The 26,625-nt window shown below is 41.5% G+C and overlaps 2 protein-coding genes across 3 annotated transcripts in view; one reads left to right on the top strand and one right to left on the bottom strand.

Annotated features, from left to right (window-relative positions):
* Positions 1–26,625, bottom strand: part of gdap2 (ganglioside induced differentiation associated protein 2) — a 205,870-nt gene that overhangs the window by 49,366 nt on the left and 129,879 nt on the right. The window lies entirely within an intron of this gene.
* The window catches only part of man1a2 (mannosidase, alpha, class 1A, member 2), a 98,831-nt gene that overhangs the window by 4,949 nt on the left and 67,257 nt on the right, over positions 1–26,625 (top strand). For both annotated transcript variants that reach the window (XM_079357586.1, XM_079357587.1), the window contains exon 3: positions 18,127–18,388. In XM_079357586.1, coding sequence (XP_079213712.1) covers positions 18,127–18,388 — 262 coding nt within the window. The remainder of the gene's footprint in view (positions 1–18,126; positions 18,389–26,625) is intronic.

Genomic DNA, 26,625 nt, shown 5'->3' on the forward strand with positions numbered 1-26,625 from the left:
TTTACATGTAAGACTCCTACAATGCTGCAGTTTTCTCCCATGTTTCACAATAAAATCAAGTCAAAGTTTGTTCAACCGATAACTTCATCTGCCCAATAAAAAAAACCCTCTCGATGTACTCGGTCAGCATTAAATTGATTTGGCCAAATCGGCGGTTCATGACACATTATTTGCCGAAGTCTCTGAACAAAGCCAATATCGGCCGGTATTGATGTTGAACTGATGCATCCCTAGCTGTTTTTATTGATTTGAATTTGATTAATTTCATGATTAGAAACGGTTAAAACTCCTTCTGGCATCTCTTCTATCATACTTTACTGAATAATTGTCTTGTGTTCTGACACTTTAAAGACCAAGTTACCTCGGTATGAAACAATAAGTAGCAGAAGGTAGTTCTTCCTCTTCTGTGTTTCATATGTAGTTCTACTTTTAGCTTAACAAAAGGCTTCATTACAAGTTGCAGCCAGAGCTCATGTCATTGGAATGACATGATGATTTGAGGCCTCAAAGTTTGGAATAAGTTTTGGTGCAGACTTATTTAATGACCTACATATTTCAGCATATTCACCAAGTTTAGTTTGAAGGAGATAAAGCATCAATGTGTCAGTAAGTGTTTGATTAAATGAAGGAGTTACAGGCTAGCTGCATGAGACAAAAGAAGTAGAGGCTTAGATGTCCCTGGGAACAAAATTTAAGGTTCTAAGAAAGGAAAATGAAACCTTTTCAAATGTGTTTGATTTTGTTTTATGCAAATTTAATGTCTCCAAAATGCTGAACGTGAATTTAACCTCCCACAAGCGTCCAAATGATGTTGTTTTTGTCTCTTTTCACGCTGCTTATGGCAGCTTATGGAAATGGGTTCAGTTTTGCTTTATGCCACGGCTGCCTCGGCTGTTCTGAAAATCATCATCGTGAGCTCCAGAGGACCAGGGTTCAAACAGCCCCCGGAAAATGAGGCGCGCTAGCATTTAAAAAGACCCTCAGGAGCACAGGCGGCCTCGTAATTATTTCACCTTTACTTTATTTGGCCACAGAAAACCCCACAGAACCTGCACTCTGCTCACAGGTTCACACTGTTAACAGCCTTATAAAAGCTTTTGAGAGAAACATTATTTTGTGTGCCATGGGGGCATCCATCTGTTCTGGAAAATGTTGAGATATTTATGAATATTTGGAAATGTCTGAGCATGTGGTTGAAGTTTTTTTTTGCACACAAAGTATCCATGACAATTTGTAAAAGTCAATTGGTATTTTTGGGTTGAACCCTCGTTTTGTGATCTAGGTCTTTGCTTAATGTTTAGGTGAAGATTGTAAACAGTCAGTCGGCTGTTCTAACAGCATACCATCCTGTAACTTTCCTGGAATCAGTCAGGTTCACAATCAAGCCAAGCTTCAACAACTACCAAGCTGCGTGGAGAGTGAAAGGCTTAAAGAGGTCAAAAAGCTCCAGGGACATTTGTAGTGTGAAGGTCAACTTCACTAACAAATTAGACTGTCATGTTTTGGCTGGTGGCCTTCATCACGGTCATCAAGAAACACACTGCAAACAGTATTTGAAAAGGACGAGGACGACCGATGACTCGTCCAGACGATGATGTCGGTACATCCAGGTCAAACATCGATCTAAGAAGATTTTTTTTCTCTCCCGATTCCTTCATCCTTCATACTACAGGTGTTTCTTTAAATCTAGCCCTTTTTTTTTTTTGGTTTCATGATGTGTAGCTTTTTCCTTTCCATAATATGTGGCACAGATGACTCGAGCAGATGCTCTCTGAGTTTCTTTCCTTTAGTCTCTTTTGTTATTTGAGCCAACAGACAGGTTATGGCGACTGTACAAAGCTGGGTCTCACAGTCTGTTGCTGACCCATAGAGAGAAGCTTGCTGTGACATCCCACCATGTTCATAATTACTTTCATCCACCTTTTTTCTTTTTTTTTAATCTGTAGATTCCTATTATTTCAAAACAGGAAGTTTCCCTCTGATTTCAGGGATTTTAAGGAGTGAATTTGCTTCAGTTTTTTTAAGGGAGGTTTTCAGATGGTTAATTCTGAATTTGTCGTCTCTATACGACGATATTTTATTGTTTTGTGAAGTGGAAAAAACAAAACTTAAGAGAACTACAGAGACTTATGCATCCCAATCTAATGTAGATTTGATTTCTTCTTATGTGACCAACAAGTACGTCTGTGTAGCTGTGGGAAAATCAGGACAACTCCGATACAAAGAAAGCTGTGAGCTGAGAATACGGCTGCTGTTCTGTCTCCGTCTTTTGTGATGGAAATAGTAGAGCCAGACTCTTTTATAAAAAGAGCTGAAACTACAAGCTTTGCTCGGGTGAAAGGGGTGAACGTTCACGCAGATGAATATGTAACAACTGGTTGTTGCACATTAAATCACAACTAATCACAAATACTACTTCCTGTCCATCTAGTTCTGTCTGAACGTTTTGAATATGAATTGATGATTCCTCATTTCAAATGTGATGTAACTTCAAGGACGCAGAAAGTCGAAATATAGATCTAAAGGCTGGTGCATCATTTAAAGACGTGACGTGTGTTTGTGTTGGATGTGCTTTGTATGACACGGAGTCTAGGTCTTACATGGTAAATTAAATTAGAGCGCCCTACCAAAGGCTATAAATCACATTCTGTCGGTGAATGCGTCGATGATCATGCCTCGGTTTTGTTCCGGCCTGACTCAAAGAATATTGGAGTAGCCATGAGCTGTACCCTTCAAATGAGAGGGGGAGTTGACATGTTGACAGATTTTGGCTGCAGAATAGCCCGAGGTGGGTACAGTAGCAGGAAGGGCTGGCAGGGAAAAATCAGTCTTTCTATATTATTAGACACACAGGGACATCATGCATGACAGTGGGTTATTAGTGTAGACTTAACATTGCATTTCAGTGAGACAACATTAGTAAGTGTGCCTCCAGAATAGCAGACTGTGTTCGAACAAGGCAGCAGCACAGAAACGAGCTTTATCTCTATTACTGTCATGCATATGTTGCAGTTGGCTGGATGATCAGTTAATATGATCATAGTTATTAAGAATATTTCAGAGTAAGTATTTGAATGCTTCATGTTGAATTGTGAAATGTAGCTGTGAATCTACATCTGTGAAGTGATTATTCTATTGGATTATTTATGAGTGCATTAGGAGCTGAAACTATTGATTTATTGAATCATTTTTGAGAAGAGCTTTTTTTTTTTTTTTTTTTTACTTTTCGTTTTCCCAGAAAGAATGTGTTGCTTTTTTTTTTCTAAATTAGGGAAACATAAACTTCCTAAAAGACCTTTAATATTGATTATGATAAATTAATTGATTTATTTAACTTGCAGCCTTTTGTTTCCCCATTTATTTAATCCAAGTTAATTTCTTAATTGTGTCATTCAGTCCAGATTTTGAAGATTACAACAGGAGCATAAGGCTGGGTCGTTGCCAAAGTGCCTGGTAGGTTTCCATAAGGTCTCCATCTGCCACCAAGATGAACCGGTTTGTCTTTATGGTCAACACTTATCAGTTTGTGCTGTATGTTCAGACGAACGACGACACAGTTTGAGTTACCTCTTTAACAGTCATACGAGAGTCTGCTTATGGAAGTATGCAGCTTATTGTAATGAGGTTTTTCTCTGCTGTGCAGCTTCAGTTGTCGGCCAGCAGGGATCTCATGCGGCTCTGAAGTGCCATTTTTAGGATTCTGTCTGCATCGTCTTCTCAACTGAGGGAGGAAAAACCCCAATTGCTTTTGGTTAAAGATTGCTCAAGTTGGTGCTGCGATATCACATTTTCTGATGGATGATTTTGCCCAATGGTCCAGTAGATATCAGATCATACACCAACGGCTCCTCCAGCAGCTGAATGAAGTTTTCCCAGGTTTACGCATGAGTAGGATTCGCCCATGCACAAAGTCATAGCTGCCTCTCTTCTTCTTCTGTCATAAAATGTGCTATCTGAAATACAACATGATGTAGACTTAAGTGTCCACAAGGGTTAACTGGTTTGAAACTTTCCGATCCATCACATGAAACTTTTGTTTGTTCTCGTTCACATCGTTTTGGTTCTGTCGCCGACATGACTGCTGGAAAGAGTCTGTGGAAGCCGAGACGTCGCGCTGTTCGATGACCATTTTAAGAAAACAGACTACAGTTGAAAAAAAGTTCACGTTTTTTTTTTTTCCTCCCTCTGATAAAAGCCGTCAGCGGGAAATTTGACATCACAGTCAGTGACTAGATATGAGAATGAGATTTCTCCCTTCTTAAAGAGAACGGGGGGACGACACTGAAGCTTTTTCCACTCTGTCCAATGTTTCTGAAAGTTTCTAATTTCCATTCAAAATGAAAAGATGAATTCCTCCAAGAAATAGTCCAATAACAGGGCGACTGGAGTGCCATGTAATCGCAGCATCACTCGTACACACACAGAGGTTTTTATAGTGTCAAAATGAGTTTCTGCCAAATTTGGTTTATTTCCTTTTTCTTTGAGCATGAAAACAAGCTGTCGGTCGAAATACATTAAAGCACAGTGGATAATGGGAGCTTTAAAGGCATGATGTTTAAGTTGTTCTTTACCTCTTGAAATCCATTTTAACACCTAAAACAATGCTGCTCTTCTCATGATATCATGCAGTTAAATAAATGGGTTTGTTTTGATAACACGCGTGTTTAAGTGCTTGCACCACAAAGAGCGCTTGTTTACGTTTTTAGTTCAATGAAAAGCATTCCCCGAGTGACTCACGATGTTCCAACACAGCCAAACAGCACATGTAACAAAGGTGGAGGAGAGAAGTACGAGCACAACACTTCACGCTGCATCCCTCTCATAATGGATTTGGATGCTGTGACCGCAAGTAACCTGGTTTCACAACTTATTGCCCTGTCAGTTATTGTTAGTGTTGCTTTGCTGTTGCGCTCCGATATGGCTATAAATCAGCATCAAAGCCCCGCAGATCGTATTTGAGGCCTGGGCCAACATCAAAGTGCTGTTATTTATCATATTTAGTGCGATCTTAGAGATTATTTCTGTCTTCATGCTTCAGTCACCTGTCAGCTACAAACTAAATCTAGATATGTGTGTGTGTGTTTCTGTACCTGTAAGAACCTCAGAGATAATGAAGGAGCAGCAGTTTGTACACAAACACACTGAGCAGTCATACTGGTGTGGTTATGAAGGTTTAGCAGTGCAGACACCTATAGAACCGGTATTTTCCAGTACACGCTCCTTCAATGGATACTACATCCATACCACAACCAGTGTTGTTCCGAGTCAACAGAGAATTTGATGCATCTCGTCTGCCTACATACCTTATCTCCAACCAACAAGCTGTTTCTTATTGTTCCTCTGAAGCCATGTGGATGTATTTTGTGAATGTCACTTTAAAAAGTGAAGCTGTAGTGGCACCTTTTTCAAAGTAGAGGATCTCAAACGTCGTAGTTCTCCATCTTGTCCAGTCAGTGGATATCATGATGATGAACAGGATGTTAATGGTATGAAGAAGACCGTCTCTGCGCCCAGCGGTGACAACTAGAGTTGAGCATGCAGCCCTTGAAACAAATGATTTTTTCATGTTGGGTTGGTAAATTATAAAATGATGTTTTCTTTACTTGGCAGCTGGCAGCTTTAAAAAGGTAAAGGCTCTCCAAATAATTTCTGGTTTCGTGCCCAAGTGGCTGACAGGGCACTCACAAATTCTAGCTACAGCAAGGTCTTGGCATAGAGAGCTGTTTTTTTTTCTTGTTCTTCTGTTGTTTTACAGGTTGTTTTTTTTAAATCTAGTGTTCACAGCGAGAGTTTCTGACTCAAAGCCAGAGTTTGGATGTCCAGTCACTCAACTTTGGAAGTAAATGCCAAAAAATTGTCAAAATAGCTGACTCATAGACAAACCATAGTTTTAAAACTCCAACTTGTAAACAGATCTTCCTTATATGCATTTAGAAGATTTTGATAACTCGGGGCAGCTGTGGCTCAGTGGGTGCTCGTGCAGCAACACGTCCGATGTGTCCATGGGCGTCGTATGAGTGTGTAGAAATGAGAAGAGTTACTTCTGGACACTTTAAAAAGCAGCCTCAGTCATTTAAACTCTGTATTCTGAAGATATCACGACATGCAGAAGGAGATTATCAGTTTACATTCATCTTTTAGATCCATGTTTATAGTCATTTTCACCAAAACTCATCCTAATGAATTTGTCTGTTGTCAGGAGATTTGATCTGCGTACAGTGTGTATTAGAGCGAGCAGAATGAGGAGTGGACATAATCTGCTCATTAACACTGCTGCTCTTTATCAGAGCTGCTCTTTGTGTCTCATTTCCTCCCTGCCCTTCTCTTGTTGTGTTTCCATCTTTTCCATCTGATCCTAATGTTGATCTCTCTGTAAAACACAGCTGCAGCGTGTGCATGTGGGCCGTGTGTTCTTTTATCTATCGCATGAACCAGCGTTTGTAGTCATCCCTGTATTTCAGAGACGGCAACTACAGTACATATTTTTATCTAATGCACACCACTTCCCCTCCTCTCCCCTCCCTTTACTGAGTGCAGCCATTTCTACGACTGATCCCTCTGCCAAAGTTCATTCACTTCTTATTTCTCTGTAGTATTTCATAACAATGAAAGTACTGTCTTCGGTCTGGTCTGTTGATTTTCCCTTGAATTGTAAATTTGTGACACACCTCTATTTGCAGCATCCTGAGTGGGCGGGGCCGACGCATTTTGCTCCACATGCTGGAAGGGCTAGCGGTTGGACAGGGAGGTGTTTATTTAAAGGAAACGTCATTGAGCCTCTTAGCGAGACATAAACAAGCTAAAGGAAGTGAATCCCCGTCCCGTGTGAATACCGTGCTAAAAATAACAAGCTCTGATGGAGTTGAACTATTTACAAAGTCATGAGAACTTATCTAATATTTATAGGTCCTAAAAAACAAACTGATGCCTCATTAAATGAAAGTGCAAAACAACATTATGATCCACATTTGTTAACTAAAGTACAGTAATTGAAACATAAGGAGTTATGATGCCGAAGACGAGCCTTCAGATCTTGAAATGTTTTTGTAAAGCAGATTACTGCACGGCTCTTCTTCATGCATCCTCCTGTTTGTTTGTTTAAAGCATTACTGACAGGTCCATAACAAGTCCTTACAGTGTTTGTTTACAAAGTCAGACCTCCGGCCAACAGTATAATAATGCCTTAGAGAATATCAACCTGTCAGACATGGCAACAGAAGTGGATTCTTACACATGACACAAACACAGCTGGGATGTCCAATAAGATGGACGGTGAGAAAAGCAAGAAAAATGTCTTTTAAAAATCTTATGTTTTAACGCAAGGCACGATGGAAAACATTCCTCCATTTTTTTTTGCCATGTTAATGGTGAATTAATGATTACATTACATTGAATAATACATTACTAATGATGTGTGCATTAAACTTGGTGAAAGCCTTTGCAGCATTGCCCCTGAGTTTTGCTTGATTACAGTTGTAGAAATAATGATGCAGAAAATTACCCAAAGCAGAGTGGAGTTTGCAAGAAAATGTCAATAGTGCATCATTATATCTGCATAAGGTCATCTTTACTCTCTGCTGTTGTGTGGGCATGTTGCTATTCATCATCTGCCACGAGACACAAGGCTGTGACAAATCTCCCACTGAAGTATTTCCTCATGATGCACAGACACAAATAACATGGATGTGCCGGATTATTTCACATAAAAAACAGACAGGGAAATGGGTCCAGATTTAATTCTTGGTATCGTAGTGATGTTCCTAAAACAGTATTTTATCATCGTTTATGTCTGGATATAAAAAAAATTAAAAATACTGGATTAAAAATCAACAACAAATCCTTGGCCACTTTTCCAACAGGAATTTTATACTACAGAAAAAAAGATCCACATGACCCTCGTCAACTCAAAAGATGTTGGAGTAACAGATATCAGCCTCAAATCCTGTCTTCAGTTGTTGATCAAACACTGAGTACAGTAGTGAAAATTGGCCTATATGGCCTTGAAACATAGTAAATGATGTCATCAGAGGTATAAGTGATTTGTAGCTGTGCCCTTTTCCTCACACTGTCCCTGTACTGTCATTAATCTTTGAATTAAGACCCCTGTCCATTCAGGAATCCTTGTAGATGAGGCGTCCCCTCATTGTGTCCCCTCAGCAGTGTGGTTAATCTAGTGAAAGGTTGATGTCTTTCTAAGTATGAGAACTCTTTTATATCTATACGTCGGACTGGATGAGTGACTAGTGTGTGCTGTCTTGATATTTTGGCATCAGAAACTGTGATAAAGGTTTTTCTGTGTGTGAGAGAGAGATGTAGAAAAGTCTGTTTACAATATCTTTTGATCTCCGGAGCCACTCTGTGATGATTCTAGAGGCCTGCTGGGAAGGTAGATACGTCCAGAATAATGTGGGTGATCACAGGTTTTAAAAAGGTATAACAGGATGGAGGGAGACGAATCATTGCACCAGGAGAAGTTATTTTTTAAAACGAGAAATCATGAAGACAGGAAATTGCACAGGTTGCAAAGTGATCAATCATTTTCTTTTAAATAGCCTAAAATCAACATCCCTAATAAAGATTGCTACATACTGCTCCCCAAGGACGCTGCAATGTGGTGATCATAGATGAGACATGAATTCATTGCCTTGCAGGTTGTACACATTATATTTGGTGTCTTGATCTTGTAGATGTCACTGGTGATGATGAGGACAAATGGCTTCCTCACCCAATGGATTGCTTTATGCTCAAAACATTGCAACTTGCTTAGCAACTCGTTTTAAAAAGCTCCCGGAAATTAAGACCACAACAATCACTGTATGTGGATGCAATTATTGGGTCATCATTTCTAGCCATTGTGGATTTTACACTGTCAATGGAACAAGCAAAAGGAACCGAAGCATTGTGGATAAACTGAACAGAGTAAAAAAAAAAAACCCCAAAAGACCTGAAAATAAAAGATAATTATTTTCGGCTAGAATAGAAAGAAGAAGGGAGGATGAGGTCATTCCCTGTTTACATTCATGTGAGATTTGGGTCCAATTTGGAATTGGATGTGAAAAAAAGTTGTTTCCCTCATACACCTGACCCATCATTGTTAGATATTTTTCATCGCTTGTATCGATGCTACATAGAGCTCAACTCACTTCGGTATGACATTCTGATACATGACTGAACAGAGCCAATCTGACCTATTATAGTTGGCTAGACTGCAGAAAAATAACAAGATCAATGTTTGATTGATTAATTAACTGGCTGGGCTCTGTGATACATCATCATCACAAGAAAAACAAAGGCTCATATTTCTGTTAGAAACATCATGTCATGTCTTTAGGCCATTTGAGGTCAGAAACATTACAGGTATGATTGGTTAAAGTGGACTAGCCATGTTTGATCCAAAAACTTGGATTGAAGTGGCACCAAAGTCTTGCAGCAATTTTCAGTGAAGTGTTAGCGCTTTATTTCTGTTTCCTTGATATCCATGAGTTTGTATTAGACTAGTGATGTTCTGGAAACAAACTTGAAGATTGAGCCAAAAGAAACTGGACCTGGTTGAAGATTTTAAAACTGTTCCATGAAAACTTTTTCAAACGAGCACTATTGTTTATACAACTTTTAAAAGTAATAATAAGTTTCAAGCTGGTCCGAGCGCCTTGTCTTTGTGTCAATGTAATTGTGAAAGTGTGTGAAACAAATAGGTATTGCCCATTGGGGAGTGTGCCTCACCGTGTCTTCTATTGACGATCTCTCTGGAGTGCAGCAGTGGTGACAAGTCCTTGAAAGGCACAGAAAGAACACTTGTTTGAATAGGTTTGCATGAATGCCACACTGAAGGTTTTCAGTAGAGGAGATGTTGTCTCAAAGAGACAGAATCAAGGACCTGACAGTCGAAAGAGAAGAAGAAAGAAGGCGAGTGAGCGAGGCCTGTGGGTCCTCGGGGACGAGCTGACCATGGTTAACTACAAAGCTTCTCAACAAATCCCATCCCTGCCAAACACTGGAGCTGCAGCCTCACTCCACAATGGCTCCCTCTCAGTGAAAAGCAACGGGATCAAAGTGAGGACACTCAAAGGCAAATTAAGAAATGGCCCACAGGTTTTGAGTTTCAAATAATCCATCCAGCCACACAAACTGAATTGGAGCCACACTGGCATGGTAATAAGTACGTCCTTCAACAGAGCTGCAACATGCCAGCTCTTGGATCTCGGTCTGGCCGCTGGATGGGAAATGGGATTTCTGCTCTTGTGGTGATTATTTATTTTTTTTCTCTCATGGCTCTTTGGAAACCTTTTACCAAAATGAATGTTTGCAGGAATGCCCACATGAGCAACTGACAATAAGAGAGTTGAGTGCTTTAAATTTGGCTTGGTATTCTGTTAACAATTAGTCAACTTTTCTGGATGGAAAGCTGTATTTACACCAACATATATTTGGTGTTCAGCAACTTACCACTATATTTTTAAAATCACAATCAGGGTATGTGTCGAAATTGCAGAAGCTGAACATCACAATTATGTGACGAACATCTTTTATAATCAAACATTGGAAGTGTAAATGTTTTGATTTAGACCGGACAGGTCCTAGACAAGGATCACATCATTGAAATAGTAACTTCACTAACAATGCAACACTTACTTCCTGAATGAATAACGTGTCACATTGATACTCGTTTCCACCTCTGATTAATCATACTGCAATCTTAAAATCTATCTAAAATAGACAGTTCCTTACTGTGGAGATCGGAGAGTGGATAGGGTCGGATATCAGGGAGAGAGAGAGAGAGAGAGAGAGAGAGAGAAACGAGATACAGGAAAGGAGCCTCAGGATGGATTCAAACCCAGTCTGCCTGCCTGGATCACTACAGCCTCCATACAAGGGGCCTTCACACCAACCACTGTGCCTCAAGCACTGCACTATTAAAGCATTAGAAGAAGGATCTTGCAGCGGTACTACATTCCAGGATACGACCAAGTTGCCCCTTACCCCAGCTTTGGTATTGAAGGCAAACTTTGCAGAAGCTCCATTTCTTTCTTCACTATTAAGCTAGTATAGTACCTCTTAGGGTACTTAATCGAAAACCTTTGTCGCGCACAAAATTGCTTTTAGTACATTTTCTTTTTGTCATGGGGGGGAAAAATGGGAAAATGGTTGTTTCTCTCTAAAGGTTTGGTGATTGAACCTCTCAATCATCCACTTCTTCTCCACACTTGGGAAAAGCTTATCTTGCTGGGCTGCAACCAAGCAGGCTTATTTGTTTTACGGCTGACAGGAGATTGACTCTTTTGTTTGGTATGGAGGCATTAGTCAGCCAGCCATGATGTAGGTCAGAAAGGCCGGATGTGAACATGGGGACGGAGCCGTTTTGAGGCTGGCAGAGCGCAGGTGTTGGCCTGAAATAAAGCACAACAGTGGATAAATTATATGTTTGAGTGAACATGTGAGGATGGAGGTAATCACAAAGTAATGAATACCTTTTGAACAAAGAACAAGGACATCTATTTCTGTTTATTCATTCATATTACATTAATCACTGTTAGAGACGCTGGTGATTATGTACTGTGCTGCAGTGAATGTTTTCATGGCAGGCAGTTCACTTTTATTGTTTCCAATTTGGTTTCATGATCACATTTTTTTTTAAGACTGATTAGCTGCCAGAACGAGGAAAGTAACTGATCACTAATTGATACACACAGCAGCTGACAGGTGGGAGGGAGAAGATTGGAATACATAATAACAAAAGAGATATGAGACGGGCTGCTAGCAGGAGGCAACAATGAATTAGACAGACAGAAGGAAGAACAGGAGGAACATGAGATGTTGTGAAAAGGGTGTGTGTGTGTGTGTGTGTTACAGTGAGGGCATGGCTTACAGAGGAGATTGTTAGGGCACAGACATAATTGGAACTATAAGAGCCAGAGTATGCTGTTTCATAGCCACAGTTAAGCTGGGGAGAAGCGTTCCACATACAGCAGTGCAGCTTCCATTTGAGCCAAGTGGGTCATGGGGGGGAAAAAAAAGAATCAAGACATGGAGGCTGCCTGATAGTTCATGTTGAAGGAAACCCTGGCAGCTACAGCTCACATGAAACAGAAGCTCTGCTGCCTTCCCAAAGTCCACCATCTCCTCTACTCCAGTTCTCCTGTTTGTTGAATATCGCAGAAGGAAGAATTGTGTACGACACTTCAGACTCGGCTGTTCCCAAGAGAGCTTTTGCTTGACATGAAATAAGCACACTATGCTCATGCACTTGTCAGAGATGCACTGTGCAGACGCTTCTTTATGACTCTTCAAGAGAATTGCTTTCAGATGAGCCCACTTTTATACACACCTCCTTAATTGGTTCATGTTTACATTGGCAACCTTTCTACTGACTCGCCTTCATTCATTTATTCTGAATGAAACCTTATTTGCCCCAACACTCGGTCCAAAGGGGATGCAAAGGATCTGCTGTAGTCTAAATACAGCGCACTAGTCTTATAGGTACGAAATCCTCCATACACAGTGATGAGATTTGGCTGTTCTTCACACAAGGACTTGGTCTAGCGTTATGAATTATTTGGTATTACCTGCTCTAGACCAGCTCCTCATAAGTTGAACAATCTTTTTCTTTTTCATCAGTTAAGTTTGATTTCTTGACAAGTTGTTTCACGGGAACAAGCGATCGCGTGGGAGAAGCTGAGCTAAGTACCTCTCAGGATTCGGTCGTCAATGTTAATGGACTGGCAATTAGAGCGATTAGGTATTTAAGTGAGAAGTAATAAAATGGTCCCTTTAAAAATGAATGTAGGCCAAAAGTGTAGCAATAAAATCTCCTCTCAGTCAGTATTCATCTGTTCATGTATTTGTACCATTGTGATCAATATCAATGTCCATCAAGTCAGAAGTCAAGACCTATTAGCCTGTAGAGCATTTCATGACACCCCTACTATCACCTAGTCATGTTACATAGTAGATATGGTTGTTGATGTGTGCACACATGCCACAGAGGACTCTCAATAGAGACTCTGCTATCAGGATCTCATCGGTTGGATGAGTTTTTCCATTGGTTACCAGAGATGATCACATGTATGATAGGGTAGTTTTCATCAGTACCTTGGATACTGCCGACAGGCCTTTGGGATCCTCTGGGAACATGTTATTCCATCAGTGAGGATCATGTTTGACAGGACCAGATGGATTTACAAACTATATACGTGTCGTTGAATGCCTTATCTTTAATTGAGTTTGTTGTACTATGAAATAAATTTTTTGATTGAAGTTGAAGTGCTATTTCTGTTCATGCAAAACTATACAACATGGGAAAAAGATTTTGGGTTTTACTTTTATTAAGGCATTCATTTGGCCGATAAGAGTATATGAAACGTATGATGTTTTCATATACCCTACAAGGTGTTTTCAACAACCAATTCTTCATCTGTTCTCTCCCTCACCAGCCATCATGATAGGTTATGTCGAGTCACCTTCAGATTGACGGGAACTCATTTGAGGGTCGCTAATTGTCTAACTTTGGCTTCATCTGATTGGAAATTGGTTTGCCAAAGTCTGGTGCATTCATCCAGGGTTTCAGTCAATAGGTCAAGTGATTGTATTGAGTGTAAATGCAATGTGCATTTAATCTAAATCTGTGTTTTTTAAAACCTGCATGTTTTTGTCTGCACGACATTGAACAATGCAAAGGCGAGGATAAATATGTAGCATCAACAAAGAAGTTTCCTTGACTTCTTCATGTTGCTGCGGCGGCATTCTTAAATGCGAAAGGTTGAAGGGATTAGCCTTATAACACCTCAGTGATATCCCACTCCTGCTTTAATGTTTGATTCTGGTGTTTTTAATCTCTGCATGCACTTTTAGCAGCGATGTGTTTGGACCCACGGTGACTAACTCCTCTTTGAAGCAAGATAAACCGGTGAGAGCAGTCTCGTATGAAGGAAGTTCAACGTGGAGTTTTAATACGAGTCGACATTGAGCAGGTCACACTCGGGTCTCAATGTCGAAGTGTAAAAACTCTCATGCTCGGTGTGTGAAATGAGTCACTGTCACTGAAGGAAGCCATGATGTGAGGAGATGATGGTCCTCCAGCTGAGAGGTTGTTATTATTCCTGCAGGTGTGGCCCCATTTGTATGCATACATTATTTGATTGCTTTTTCAGCAGCAGTATTTGAGTAATGCTAAATGTCTTTGTACTGTTTCCTAGATTAAAGACTGACTGACTAGATTTCCGACACTTTGCCGGGCACTCGGATGACTTGGGTAAAAGAGGAGGTTCAAACACTGTGCAGGCACTCACATCTTGGCCGTCTTATTCGCTTGCAAATATGACTACTGGCTGTCACCTCTTTGACTGTGTGTTTGTGTGTGTGCGTGTTTGTTGCCATAGTTACATGCCATCTAGCCTGTGCTGCTCTCCCTTGAGCTATGTGTTTCCACTGCGTGGAAAAAAAACAAAAAAAAAACACCTTCTCTGAGATACCCCAACAGGCGGTAGGACAACTGCTGCTTCTCCTCGGTTGCCATGGAGAGTGCCGGCTTTTGCAGAGCAGCAGATTTCAGGATGCCACAGAAATAGAAAAAAAGAAATCCCAGCGACAGACAGGAAGTCTGATAAAAAGATGAAGAGATTGCTGAATGTCTGAAAATGAATAAACCGTCTGATTTGGGAGGTTTGGGCTCCCCCACCTTCAGTCAGATTTTAGGGGACGTGGGATGGAAGATATGAGAAGATTAAAGTTTAAGGTGTCGACATATCTGTCCATAGTAAACTGAACGATACAACATTAGAGTTTTGGAAAAGGTAATTGGATTTAATTCATCGTCCCTCAGTTGATATGATGTGGAAGCTGGAGAGACATACCATAGAACAGAAAACATAACGCAGCTGTTTAGTTATGTGGCCGGCCTGCAAGCAGCTTTATGCACCGTGCAGCAGTCACAGCCTATGAACGTCATCAACCCCGACTCGCTGGAGGTGAGTTTCCTTGATTGCATCCTGCTGCGTTCTCACATCAGCTCCCTCGGACTTCATGTGAAAAATAGACTACGTGACTGGCAGGATGAAACATAACATAACATAAAAAGGCTGAACGTCTGGGTGAAGGTTGGCATGGTCACCTGAGTGCTTGATGCCTGTACAAGCGTTCTGCTCGTCTTCGTTGAAGTAATTGCGTCAGGCGGCTGTTGATGTGTTCTTAATTGCATGTTTGACATGATATGAGACTTAAAGGGAATCCTTGGTGATATTTGAGTGAGTATGATGAGTGCTTGGAGAGAGAGAAGAGTGACATGAGATTAAAGGAGGAGGAGGAGGAGGAGGAGGGGTGTATACAGGGAGAAGAGGAGAAGGTGCAGAAGGCTAATGCTATTTGTGTGGGAATGGATTTTTTTAAAAGAATTGCTTGTGTGTGCTTTTTTCTAAAGCTCCATGTTTGTGAAGTGTGTATGCTAGGGCTTTGTTTCCGTGACAACGAGCTGACTTAATGTGTATATGCACACATGCATGGAGTAGACTCAGCACCCATTAGCAGATGATGGTGTCAGCTTAACCTGCTCCTTTTTCTGTTGTCATGCTCTCCTGCTCCTCATAAACACACACGTACAGTAAATGTGAGCACTTACACAGACATTAGCCCGTCATCCGACATCGACACCGTCGCGTAAATATCACATCGAAATGCACGTTGCTTAGGGCACACTTACTCACAGAGGCACAGAGGGGGTGTGTCACCCCCCTGGGTTTAGACAGACACACACACACACACACAAACGGCTAGATTTTATTCATTACCGCACACACACACCTCATCACAGACCTTGAATTTATGAAATGAAAATCAGTTAACGCACACTCATTTGACACAACCGCACACTTCCTGTACTATGACATAAAATTGTCTCCGTGTAAATACAGCACACTGGATTAATTATTACAAATGCATGTATTCACTGGCTCCTGCACACACACAGTAATTGCCATCTTGGTTACGCAAGAAATGTTTTCTATCAATTAAAGTCAGACACGCTGAGTTGTGATTTGAATATTTATGAGTTGTTTCCAAGGTGACGTTGTGTAACTTGAGAGCTGTTTATGTTGGTCTCTTTTGGCCCCACGTTCAGCATCATGATATTATTATGAAATGGATGCTGCTTTAAAACGTGGCACTCTTTCTGTCATTCCTGCACTTTATATTTCTCATCAGCTTTGTGTGTCACACTCTTGGTTCCTGATCTCATCACTTTCTTTCGCCTTCTATTTGTTGGTGTTTTTGCACTCGTTTACCTTTTCCACACGTTTTTCCTGCTCGTACCGTTCAACACTTCTTTCATGGTTGCTTGGCAGAGCTTTTTTTTTTTAATTATTATTTTTTTATGCTGAGGTTGAGCTATCGTGTCTCAGCAACCCAGTCTCATATAAATACATCAGCATGAATGTAGGCTGACTCCAAACTCCCTTCTTTTCATCTTTCTCCAACACATTTACTGATCACTGAACATACTGAACATCTGTGTTCATGTTCTGGGTATAAAGGTGCACAGAACATGTTGTCATGTCTGAGAAGGTGGGAAGATTCTGACCCTGCATTTCAGCTTACACACAGAAAAAGCATCGCTCATAGCGAGACTCCAAAAAAGCTAAAAGCATTGAAAGCAAACATTACGTGCAGGAGTTAATGGATAAATAACACTTATTGAGCAGTGACTCCTCAGTGACCTATTATTTTCTCATTTCCCAAAACATGTGGCGCTGAGCAGCTCCGAGGTGCTTGCAGCTGAGTCCACACGGATCTCAGCAGGTCTTGAGTTCCTCCCACAGTTCTTGGGTTCATCACACCGGAGGTCATTAATAAACAGACGCACACGTTTGCACTCAGCGGACACACACCGTTATGCTTATACACTTCATGGTTGTGAGAGACTGATTGATCCTGGATACTTCACAGTGAGGTTGAATCTGGGAGCTTTACGCAATGTGACGTAAAGCTGATAGAAATAATTAACAAAGACACAAGCATCATGGGAAATTAATCTTCTTCTGTTTGTGCCTCTTGGTTTTTTTAGTTAATTTCTGCCCTACTTGGTTTCTATCATGTTTGTGTTCTGTGTTTAAGTCTGTTACCATTAGCGAAGCATTAAATAAGAAAACGCTTAAAGAAGCACAACGCACCAGCTCGGATTGGAAAATATATTTCAAGGCTAAAACAGCCACACTTTATGGCTTCGACCAAAATGATCATGAATATGAAACGTGTGTCCCAAACAAATAAATTCCATCTTTAAATTCCTCTTATTATTCCTCCCACGCTGCAGCCGTTTCCTTTTCACGATGGATAACACGGGTACAGACTAGAAGCTTCGCCAGCATTGTGCCAACAGTGCTTCCTGGGACTGTCCACATAGCAGCCCAGAGACTTTCAGAGATGTTTTCTTCCTCCAGAAGATCGGCACAGTCTCCCCATCCCCTCGTCACCTTTGCTTCGGCATCCCACTGTGTTTGTTTTCCATTGCTGACCCACATCCTCATGGGGGGGGGGGGCAGAGTTGTGTCAACACCTGGGGGCTTGTAAGGCCATGCGAAACCAAAGATGATGTTTGTCATTCTGGCACTGCACCCTCCCTCCTCATTGTGTTTCTCTACACCTGTCCTATTTCCTGGAGCTGATGTAACTGCAGAGTGTAGGGGCGGGGGTTTGCTTTCCCCTGAGAGACTCATGTTTTCTTCTGAGTGAGAGAAGGGTTAGTCTGAGGCTGGTGTCATGCAGCTGTTTATTGCAGAGGCCTCGAATCATGTTTATTTCAGCACCACCTCTACTTACATCATAATGATTTGTCTTATTTTATCAAAGTTAGGGGTGACATAAGTATCGATTACGCTGCTGATTTATCAATCACTGTTTCATCAAATGTCAGATATACATACTTAACATTTGTTTACCTATGTTCACATCAAAAAGCAAACCTTTCTTCCCTCATGTTTTCCCGAAACACTTTGACTTTTCTTGTGTCAGAATGACTTGAAATAAACCTTTAGGATGCTCACCCTCGAAGGACTAGCAGCCACTTTGTCAAAGCTAGCAGTGATCCAAACACTTAATGAAAGAAGAACTCACCTCCTGCCTTTATTCTGTCTCCCACAGGGAGGAGGAGGAGAGCCTGCGGGACAAGATCCGGGCGGACCACGAGCGGGCGCTGCAGGAGGCAAAGGAGAAGCTGAGAAAGTCCCGCGTGGAGCTCAAGGCGGAGATTCAGACGGAGAAAAACAAGGTTATGGAGGAGCTGAAGAAGAAAGACATGGGGCCTAAACCTTTGCCGCCTGTCCCGATGCCCAAAGTGGTGGGCGTCAGTGACGGAGAGCCGCCTGAGCCTGACGTCAAAGAGAAACGTGACAAGATCAGAGAGGTAAGAGAAACGTTGATCTTTGTTAAGGTCCACATACACAGCAATCAGCACTGGGTTGATGCTGCTTATTATGTTACTGCTTCTTACTGATTGGCTTGTCTACAAACTCCAGAGAACCGTAAGAACATGACTGCAGAAAATGCAATGAAAACAACATGTCAAAACTGCACTTGTATAGAGATTTGATGCATATTAACAGAAATCTCATCCATACATGCAGTCCCTTACTGACCTCCAGGTCTACTTTGCAATCAGATGTGAGCCGCCCTCATTGGCCAGCTACTTATCTGACCTTTGGATCCTTTAAACATGTGGCTAATATTGGGGACTTAGATTTACAAATCTGCTTACTTTAATGAGAGCTCAAATCTGAGAAACTGATGCCAGGATTCATGAGAAGTGTGTGCAAATGAATCCCTGCATCTACACTGCACGGCTCAGATCAGATTGGTTTTTTCGTTTGGGGGGTTCACAATGCTTTTTTAATGTGACCATCAGACTCCACGTATGGAAGTACACTGAGCTCTGACCTAAGTAAATGGGTAAGAGCCTCCCATTGGATAATTACTGCAGGGGTGGCGATAAGTTAATTAACCCAAACGGATGCAGCGAGTAGCATCTCATTTGTTAAACAACCAGGTTAAATGATGCATCCTGTGGTCGTGGACAAGAAATTGACCTGTTTCAGAAGGGTCAAATTGTCATTGGCATGCATCAAGCACAGATCTGTGGTGACTGATGAAACGACTAACGACTAACTAACTAACTCTCCAGCGTATTATTACGAACTGGAAGGACAGGAAACATCATCTTCGAGGAAGAAATGCGCTTGGAAAAAAACCTTGAATGATCGTGATCTGCGACGTTTGGTGATATCAAATCGTGGAAAACCAGCAAGAGCAGAACTTGGGGCTATGTTTAATAGTAAAAGTCAGAGCATTTCCACACGCACAATTTGAAAACGTAGCTAAAGGCGGTCCAACGCAGTATTAGAGTGTGTGACCTTTATTTTATCCAGGCAGTGTTTATGTGACGTGTGCTTCTCACTCTGAGTAACATAGGAGCAAAGAAAAAAAAAAAATCAGATGCAGGTGACTTTTTCCTTTTTGGTTTGGTTAACAACTACATTAGTGCCACCAGCTCACGGTGAAATTCAGTGAGAACACTTGCAGTCTTGCAGGATTGATCTGTTGCCTGTGTAAGGGTCAGCTGTATGTCTGAATACATTCCTGCTCTACGGCTGCCTCAGCGCCAGCTTTTATTTAAAGCAACAGCGAGCCAGACGGACAGCTCCTGCACAGAATGCAGATGCTGCTATCTGGTCCTGCTCTCCACAGACCCGTTGCCAACCCTAGTCCACCTCTCTCTCTCTCTCTCTCTGTCTCGCTCTGCTTTCCTTTCTCCCCTCTGCAAGTTCCCCTGCATAATTACCTCATATCGTCTCTCATGAAACAGCACTTGGAGTCAGAACACTCGCCGCACACGGGAGCCGGCCCATTCACTCCAAAACCCGCCTTTGTCTCTAAATGCCCCTTTTGTTACCTTCATAATTGCCATTCAGAGAGAATGCCATGCACTCCCAAATGAGCAGCAAAGTAGCAGCTGTATGGGCCACAGTGCAGCACACAACAGCCCTCTCCCCCCTTTTGGTGATTGCCTTGTGATTCCAAGGAGAAATCATAATCGCACAGAGCTGCACAATGGTAAAGACTGCAGCGCTCTTCTTTTCTCTCTTTAAATCTTGGCTACAGGCTACCATTTGGCCTAAATTCTGACGGTGTAAAGTCCATTGAGTATCCACATCCATCTTCCTCTGTCATCGGATGTTTCATTTAGAAAAACGAGAGTCACGTCGATGCTGAATGAGCCAGATTTTAAACATTTCATATTGTGTCTGTGTTGCCCTACCTGAGTGATATTTTTGTATCTTTTATCAGAACTCAACATAATGCTAGCACACCTGAGTGAAAATACTTTTGATTGGCCCGTTAAAGCTTAACTGTTGCACGATGACCTCTTTAACTTACTTCCTGTCGTTTGTGACGCCATCGCTGATTCCCAACGTTTGAATGCCGTTTGAAAATGTATGTAAATCAAGTTGTTTTGCCAGGATGCTTTTACAGCATTCGAGCTGCTTGTCCTGTCCAGTGTAAACGTAACATCACATAAAACGTGTGCTTTGTGTTTTAAAAGTCAAACCATGGGATGTTACATTCTTAAGCGCTCAGCTGAAAGGGAAAAACATCTAACTTCTTTATTTTGGACACAGACTAGTAATGTTGACATTTCGCACAGGGACGGAAGACCCTTGCATGCTGTAAGGATGAGGACACGTTAAGAAAGTGTCCAACAAAGACGTGGTTTTCTGAACAGTAATATCTCTTTTTAACGGCGGTTGATCTGGTCCTCGCTCGCAGGACGTCAGTACCTGCCGCTCAGCTGTCCCCCACCTCTTCTACTTCTTTTAGGTAGCTGCTGCTGGGTCCAGTGAATCGCACCTCCTCACAGCCAAGTCCTGTCCTGTGGACTTTGTCACAGATTTGCCCAAATGGAAACAGATTCATTCTAAGAGAACATTAACAGGTGCTGCACCACAGACAGGTCTCAGATTAACAGTCTTATTGAAATGTTCTTCTTATTTCCCCCTGGATTCTTATAAAACCCGCTGAAGCGATTTGACTCGGCCGATCAATGCGTCTCATTGAATTCCTGCTAAACTAATCTGGTTTATTTAACTTGACCTGGTAATAACAGGCGCTGCGTGCCTCTTTAAAGTAGTCGTCATCTGGGGTTTGTAAATGTGATAGCTGCTGGTTGTGTGTATCCAGAGATGTGTTCACGCCCTCTTTAGTGGGCGTGGAAATCAGTCACATTCAGCAGGGTACTTCTGTCGCTCTGTGGCACAGTCAAGCTCTTTGTTCCTCCAGAAATATAAAAAGACCTCATTTCTATGTCATCCAAATGCATGTTTTATTGACTGTACATCACATAAAAAAAGCCTCCTTTTCCTCCACTTCCATTAGCTCTGCACTCTTTTGCCTTTTCTGCTAATCACACAACGGGGACATTAGTGTCCATTAAACCTCTGTCTGCAGATGGAGAGAGCTTTAGGGCAATTAAAGAAAAGGAACCGAGTGAAGTGCTATTAACTGTTCCAATACTATTCACCTGTCACATCATGAGGTATCGCTAGCTCAGAGCTGTTGGTATCAACGGGCTAATTCAGTTAATGGGCCGTGACACTGAGGCGCACTTCACTTGTCCTGTTATTTTTCTTGGATAATGTTAAAAGAAAAAAAAAAAACTACGCATTAGTCCTAAAATGTGCCAAATCAAAGAGTGCACACGTCATTTAAAGGGATTATTACCACATCTTTTCAATGTGGAATTTTAATCATTAAATGTTCATATTATTTACATTTTCATTGTAGCATTGTAAGTTGATCAACGCTCTGTTCACATAGAACAGGTCTGATGACACTTTAGAGACAAAGATGAAATGATGCTCTAAAAGTTGACAAGGTCCAAAAACTTAAACACAAATGCAGCCTAGTTTGTAATTGTCAGCCCCAAAGCTCCGCTTGCAAAGGAGTGAGAGAGAGCAATAGTGACATAAAGGAGACGTGAGCGGGCGAAGACAAAGCTGTGAAGCTGAGAAAGAGGAAGTTATTCTTCGACTCGTTTCGCTGCATTTCCACGCTGAACTGATGAACACGTCCTCGACTCAACACTAAATGTGCAGCCACGCTTCATCCTGCCAGCTCTCTGTGTGTGTGTGTCAGTGTGTGTCTCTAACCCATCTAATTATTGTTTTCTTGCATGTATGTGTTGCTATGGTTACAACCCAGCTGTCTTTTCTTTTTCTTTTTTTTTTAAAGTATCGTATTGAATTTAAATCCTGGTATCATGACAACACTGTTGGTTGTCCGAGGTGGCGTCGCAGGAAGTCTCCCCTCTAACTTTCCCGGACGATTCAGAGGCATTCCCAGGCCCGGGACACGATTTATATCATGATCATACGTTTGTTGTTGTTGTGGTGTGAAGATATAGTTTTTACATTTTTCATAAGGCAGCAGTAATCAGTTAAGAAGAGCACTCAGCTTACAAGACAATACAGAGCTATACATTATTGTCCCACAGGGTAAAGTTTGTTGTCAAAGCTTTGCACAGTTAGGGCAAAAGTATAAATATATTAGTACGTAGGAAAGGAAAGAGTCGAGTTAGCATAAAGGCTTATTAAGTGCAGAGACAGAGAGAGAGAGAGAGAGAGAGAGAGAGAGAGAGAGAGCTCTGTGAGTCAGGGCTTTGTAGTTGAAGTGTTTTGGGTGGGTAGACCGATGATCTTTGAAGCAGTGTTTGTGATCATGTGAGTTTATTTTAGTTTGCAACAGGTTAGCATGCTGAAAATAAACAATCAGGGTGAACGGGAGAGGAGGAGTAACGGGAGGCGAGGTGAAGCAGACAAGCCACTCAAGTTTGGCCAGCTTGTTGGCAGCGATTGTGAGAGTAAGTGATGTGTTGATCAAAGCTGAGTTTATTGTCGAGGGTGACGTTTAAAGAAGTTGACAATGTCAACAGCCAGCACAACATTTTTCATGATTCTTTGGACGGTTGGGCTTTTTTCAGTCGTCGAGAACAAGTCCTTCATAACTGAGCTGATAATAAAGGTTGGGATCTGATTTATGGAAAACGGCACGGCAGATGAACAGTTCCTTATATACAGATATTTTTATATGCTAAATTCAGATCAAACACTTCTGAAAACCTTCAATAAAGTCTTCTTTAAGTCGACTACAAAGCTGTCCCAGTTTTCACTCTCGCGTCAGCTTCTGTTAGCGAACTTGTTTCATCTGTGTGGCAGATAACTGCACTGAAGAGTCACCGAAAAATTTAAAAAAGAAGAATCATTGACGTCTGAGTGTCATGGCCGACTTCAGCTTGTCGTAAGGCACTATGTGTTTCAAAGATTGTCGCTTCCCAGTCACTCAGCTGTGACTGTAGCAGACTACGACAGATCTTCAGCACTGGCGAGTTAGTGTTTGCGTCGGTAATTCCCTGCAGAGATGTGGACTGTGGCTGTAAAGCCCAGAAAAATCGATGGCCACTGCAGTCCTGTTTAAGTGCAATCTAAATGGTGCGGCCATCTCGACGTATTGGCCCATGAGGAGACATCATAGGTTTCTGATGGCTGTGGAAATTCAGCAGAGAAGAAACAAGTCTCCATTTATTTTACTTAGCCGTCTCTCTTTCTCTGCAACGTCCTCCCCTCATCCTTCCTCATCCTTCCTCATCCTCGCCCTCTGCAAAGCCTTGACAGTGTTGGCAGATGGCCTTGTATGTGGATTGCATACCGGCCTGTACTGTATATATTGTGTGTGTGTGTGTGTGTGTGTGTGTGTGTGTGTGTGTAATAAGAATTGCCTCAGGGGTAGGAAACAGCTCAGCTTTCATCTTTCATTGCTCTGTGTGTCTTTCTAATTCTTTCCACTCTCTTGCTTGTCTCCTCTCACTTGCTGCTTTTCTTATCACCTTTTGTTTTCACTTCAGTTTGTCTTTCTCACCATCGCCTCCAACAGTCTCTCCCCTCCCGTCTCCCTTTCTTGTGCCGCTTCAGCTTCATTTGGCAGACTCCTCGAAGGTTTCTTCCTCATCGAGCCGCTCTTGCATAAGACTCATAAAATGATATGTTTTCATTGGGATTGTCGTATTGATTTGTGTGAGCAGCGATCACTTTCTGTCTGCAGACAACACAGTATATATCATTTGAGTCTAAGAGAATGAGCAGAGTCAAAAGAAACCTCCCGGGGAGTAAAGGAGAAAAGATTTGAAATATGACGCCCATGCCTTGTCTTCATGTTGACGTTCATTCTGAAGATATGGATGACTGCGATACAAATGATGCTTTTGAACAGCCATGTTCGATCGCGCACTGATGCTGCTGTCGTGTCTGCCAGCCTTTGGACGCACGCTGCAGGGAGGCAACATCTGTCAACACACAGTCTTAGCATAAGGCTCTATATGTATTAATACATAATGTATGGTTCTATGTGTCAACAGGGCTTACTTCTGCTTGATGTATTCCTCAATACTGGCATTAACCTTTTACAAAATGGATCTGGAAATGACCTGCATCCAGCGGTTGTTTATGGTTGCCATTCTGGGAAAATATTTATGCATGAAGTTAGTTTGTATTTTTGACATTTTGACGTCTTTGTGTATTCATAGCAAGGCTTACTTTATCCGTCTGTGTTCAGTCTGTGCTGATGCCTGGAGTCCAGCTTGGATTGGGTTGCATGGTGGAGTACACAGCTGAACTCTGCAAAGACCTGCCTCTTTATAAATGCTGCTGTTGCAGCAGAACACAGACAATAAGAAGTAACATAAATACAAATACAATTGGACGTACTGCATCTACAAGTAAATGTTGAGGTCAATGATGAAGGACAATGAAGACATTCTGAGTGTAAGGAGGAGTTCAGTGTCCTTTGATTGGTGGTTCGTTTTCACTTTAATGACGTTGTTATCCTCCTCATTGTTTTGTTTATTTTTTAGAGACTTGGGTTGTTTTGTAGTATGCCTTATAAATAAAAAGGGAAATGATTGTATTAAACTGTTGTTGAAATGTAAACACTGTCTGAGACACATAAGCAGCAACATCTACAAATCAACACGTCAGTTTTTTCTCTCCCTAATATCGGTATTTTTAACAGCCCCAAAAATCCCACATCGGTCGGGCCCTTATCTTTCTGCTGCCCCGACCTTTAATATCACAGACTGTGTAATAAAATCCTCGCTTGCTTCAGAGATGTACTGTAATGACAGCTTGTGTGATTTTTCAGGGAAAGACTTTGTGTTCTATGCTGCAAAGAAATTGAACAAAGGTTATGAGAGAATGACGAGGGAGAGCGAAGCCAGAAAAGTTGAGCAAATATTGAGAAAGCGCTCTCATTAAATCGGCACAGTAAAGTTTTGTATTAAAACTTTGGTCCTGAACTTTTTTTCACCTTCTTGTGAAGCTATTGCGACTGAGCGTGTATTCAGCCGGGGTGTGTGTGTGTGTGTGTGTGTGTGTGTGTGTGTGTGTGTGTGTGTGTGTGTGTGTGTGTGTGTGTGTGTGTGTGTGTGTGTGTGTGTGTGTGTGTGTGTGTGTGTGTGTGTGTGTGTGTGTGTGTGTGTGTGTGTGTGTGTGTGTGTGTGTGTGTGTGTGTGTGTGTGTGTGTGTGTGTGTGTGTGTGTGTGTGTGTGTGTGTGTGTGTGTGTGTGTGTGTGTGTGTGTGTGTGTGTGTGTGTGTGTGTGTGTGTGTGTGTGTGTGTGTGTGTGTGTGTGTGTGTGTGCATGTGCATGAAACACCAACAAGTCTTTGAATTACACCTTCTCCTCCTTGTTTTCTTATTCAATAGAAACTGAAAGTATTAAACTTGAAAGGCAGACGCCCCTTTCCTCTTTGTATTCCTCTATCTTATTTTTTGTCAAATACGTCGGTACACGTTTCAGTCTCCATCTCCACGTGTCTTTTTTTCTTTATGTAATGAAAATAAGCCCTCCACTGCAGCTGTTTTTTTTTTTTGTTGTTGTTGGAAGCAACGCTCCAAATGTATTTTATTTTTTTTACCTTTTTCAAATCCCCTCTCAGTTTGTTTAATCTTTACATAGATTAATTTGACTATGAATGTACTCTTGTTTTTCCCCATTTATATTTCTGAGTCACAAAATCATTCAAGTGGGAAGGTAATTTATTTTAACATCCTGTCATTCTGACTTTTATGCATTTGACAGTATAATGCAATCAGCTGCATCAACACTACAAACCATTGCCTATAAAGTGAAATAATAATATTTTAGCAACATATTGCAATGAATCCAGTGTTCACTGTTCATCTGATTGACAAGTCAAACTGTTAAGACAAACTGGACAGACCCGGGAGCCAGAACTACAACTTAACTGTGTTTGACAGAAAGAATAAATGGAACTTCCTCTGTAAGGTGTCAGGCAGAAGGCATCCACGTTGTTATTAGTCCACGAGCGTGAGATAGTTAGCTCCACCAATTAGAGCTCAGGTGATGGAGAGAGAAGGACAGTGAAGCTGGCAGAGGACACAATCCCATTACAATGTCTCTGTGTGCCCCCAGAAGAATATCTCTATCTCCAGCTCTTTTCTTTTGCAACCACTTCTTTAGACACTAAAATAACAACCGCGGTCATTATATTTTAGAGAGCAAGATCAGAGGGAGATTT

The sequence above is a fragment of the Symphodus melops genome (genome assembly GCF_947650265.1).
Source record: "Symphodus melops genome assembly, chromosome: 12".
Lineage (NCBI taxonomy): Eukaryota > Metazoa > Chordata > Actinopteri > Labriformes > Labridae > Symphodus > Symphodus melops.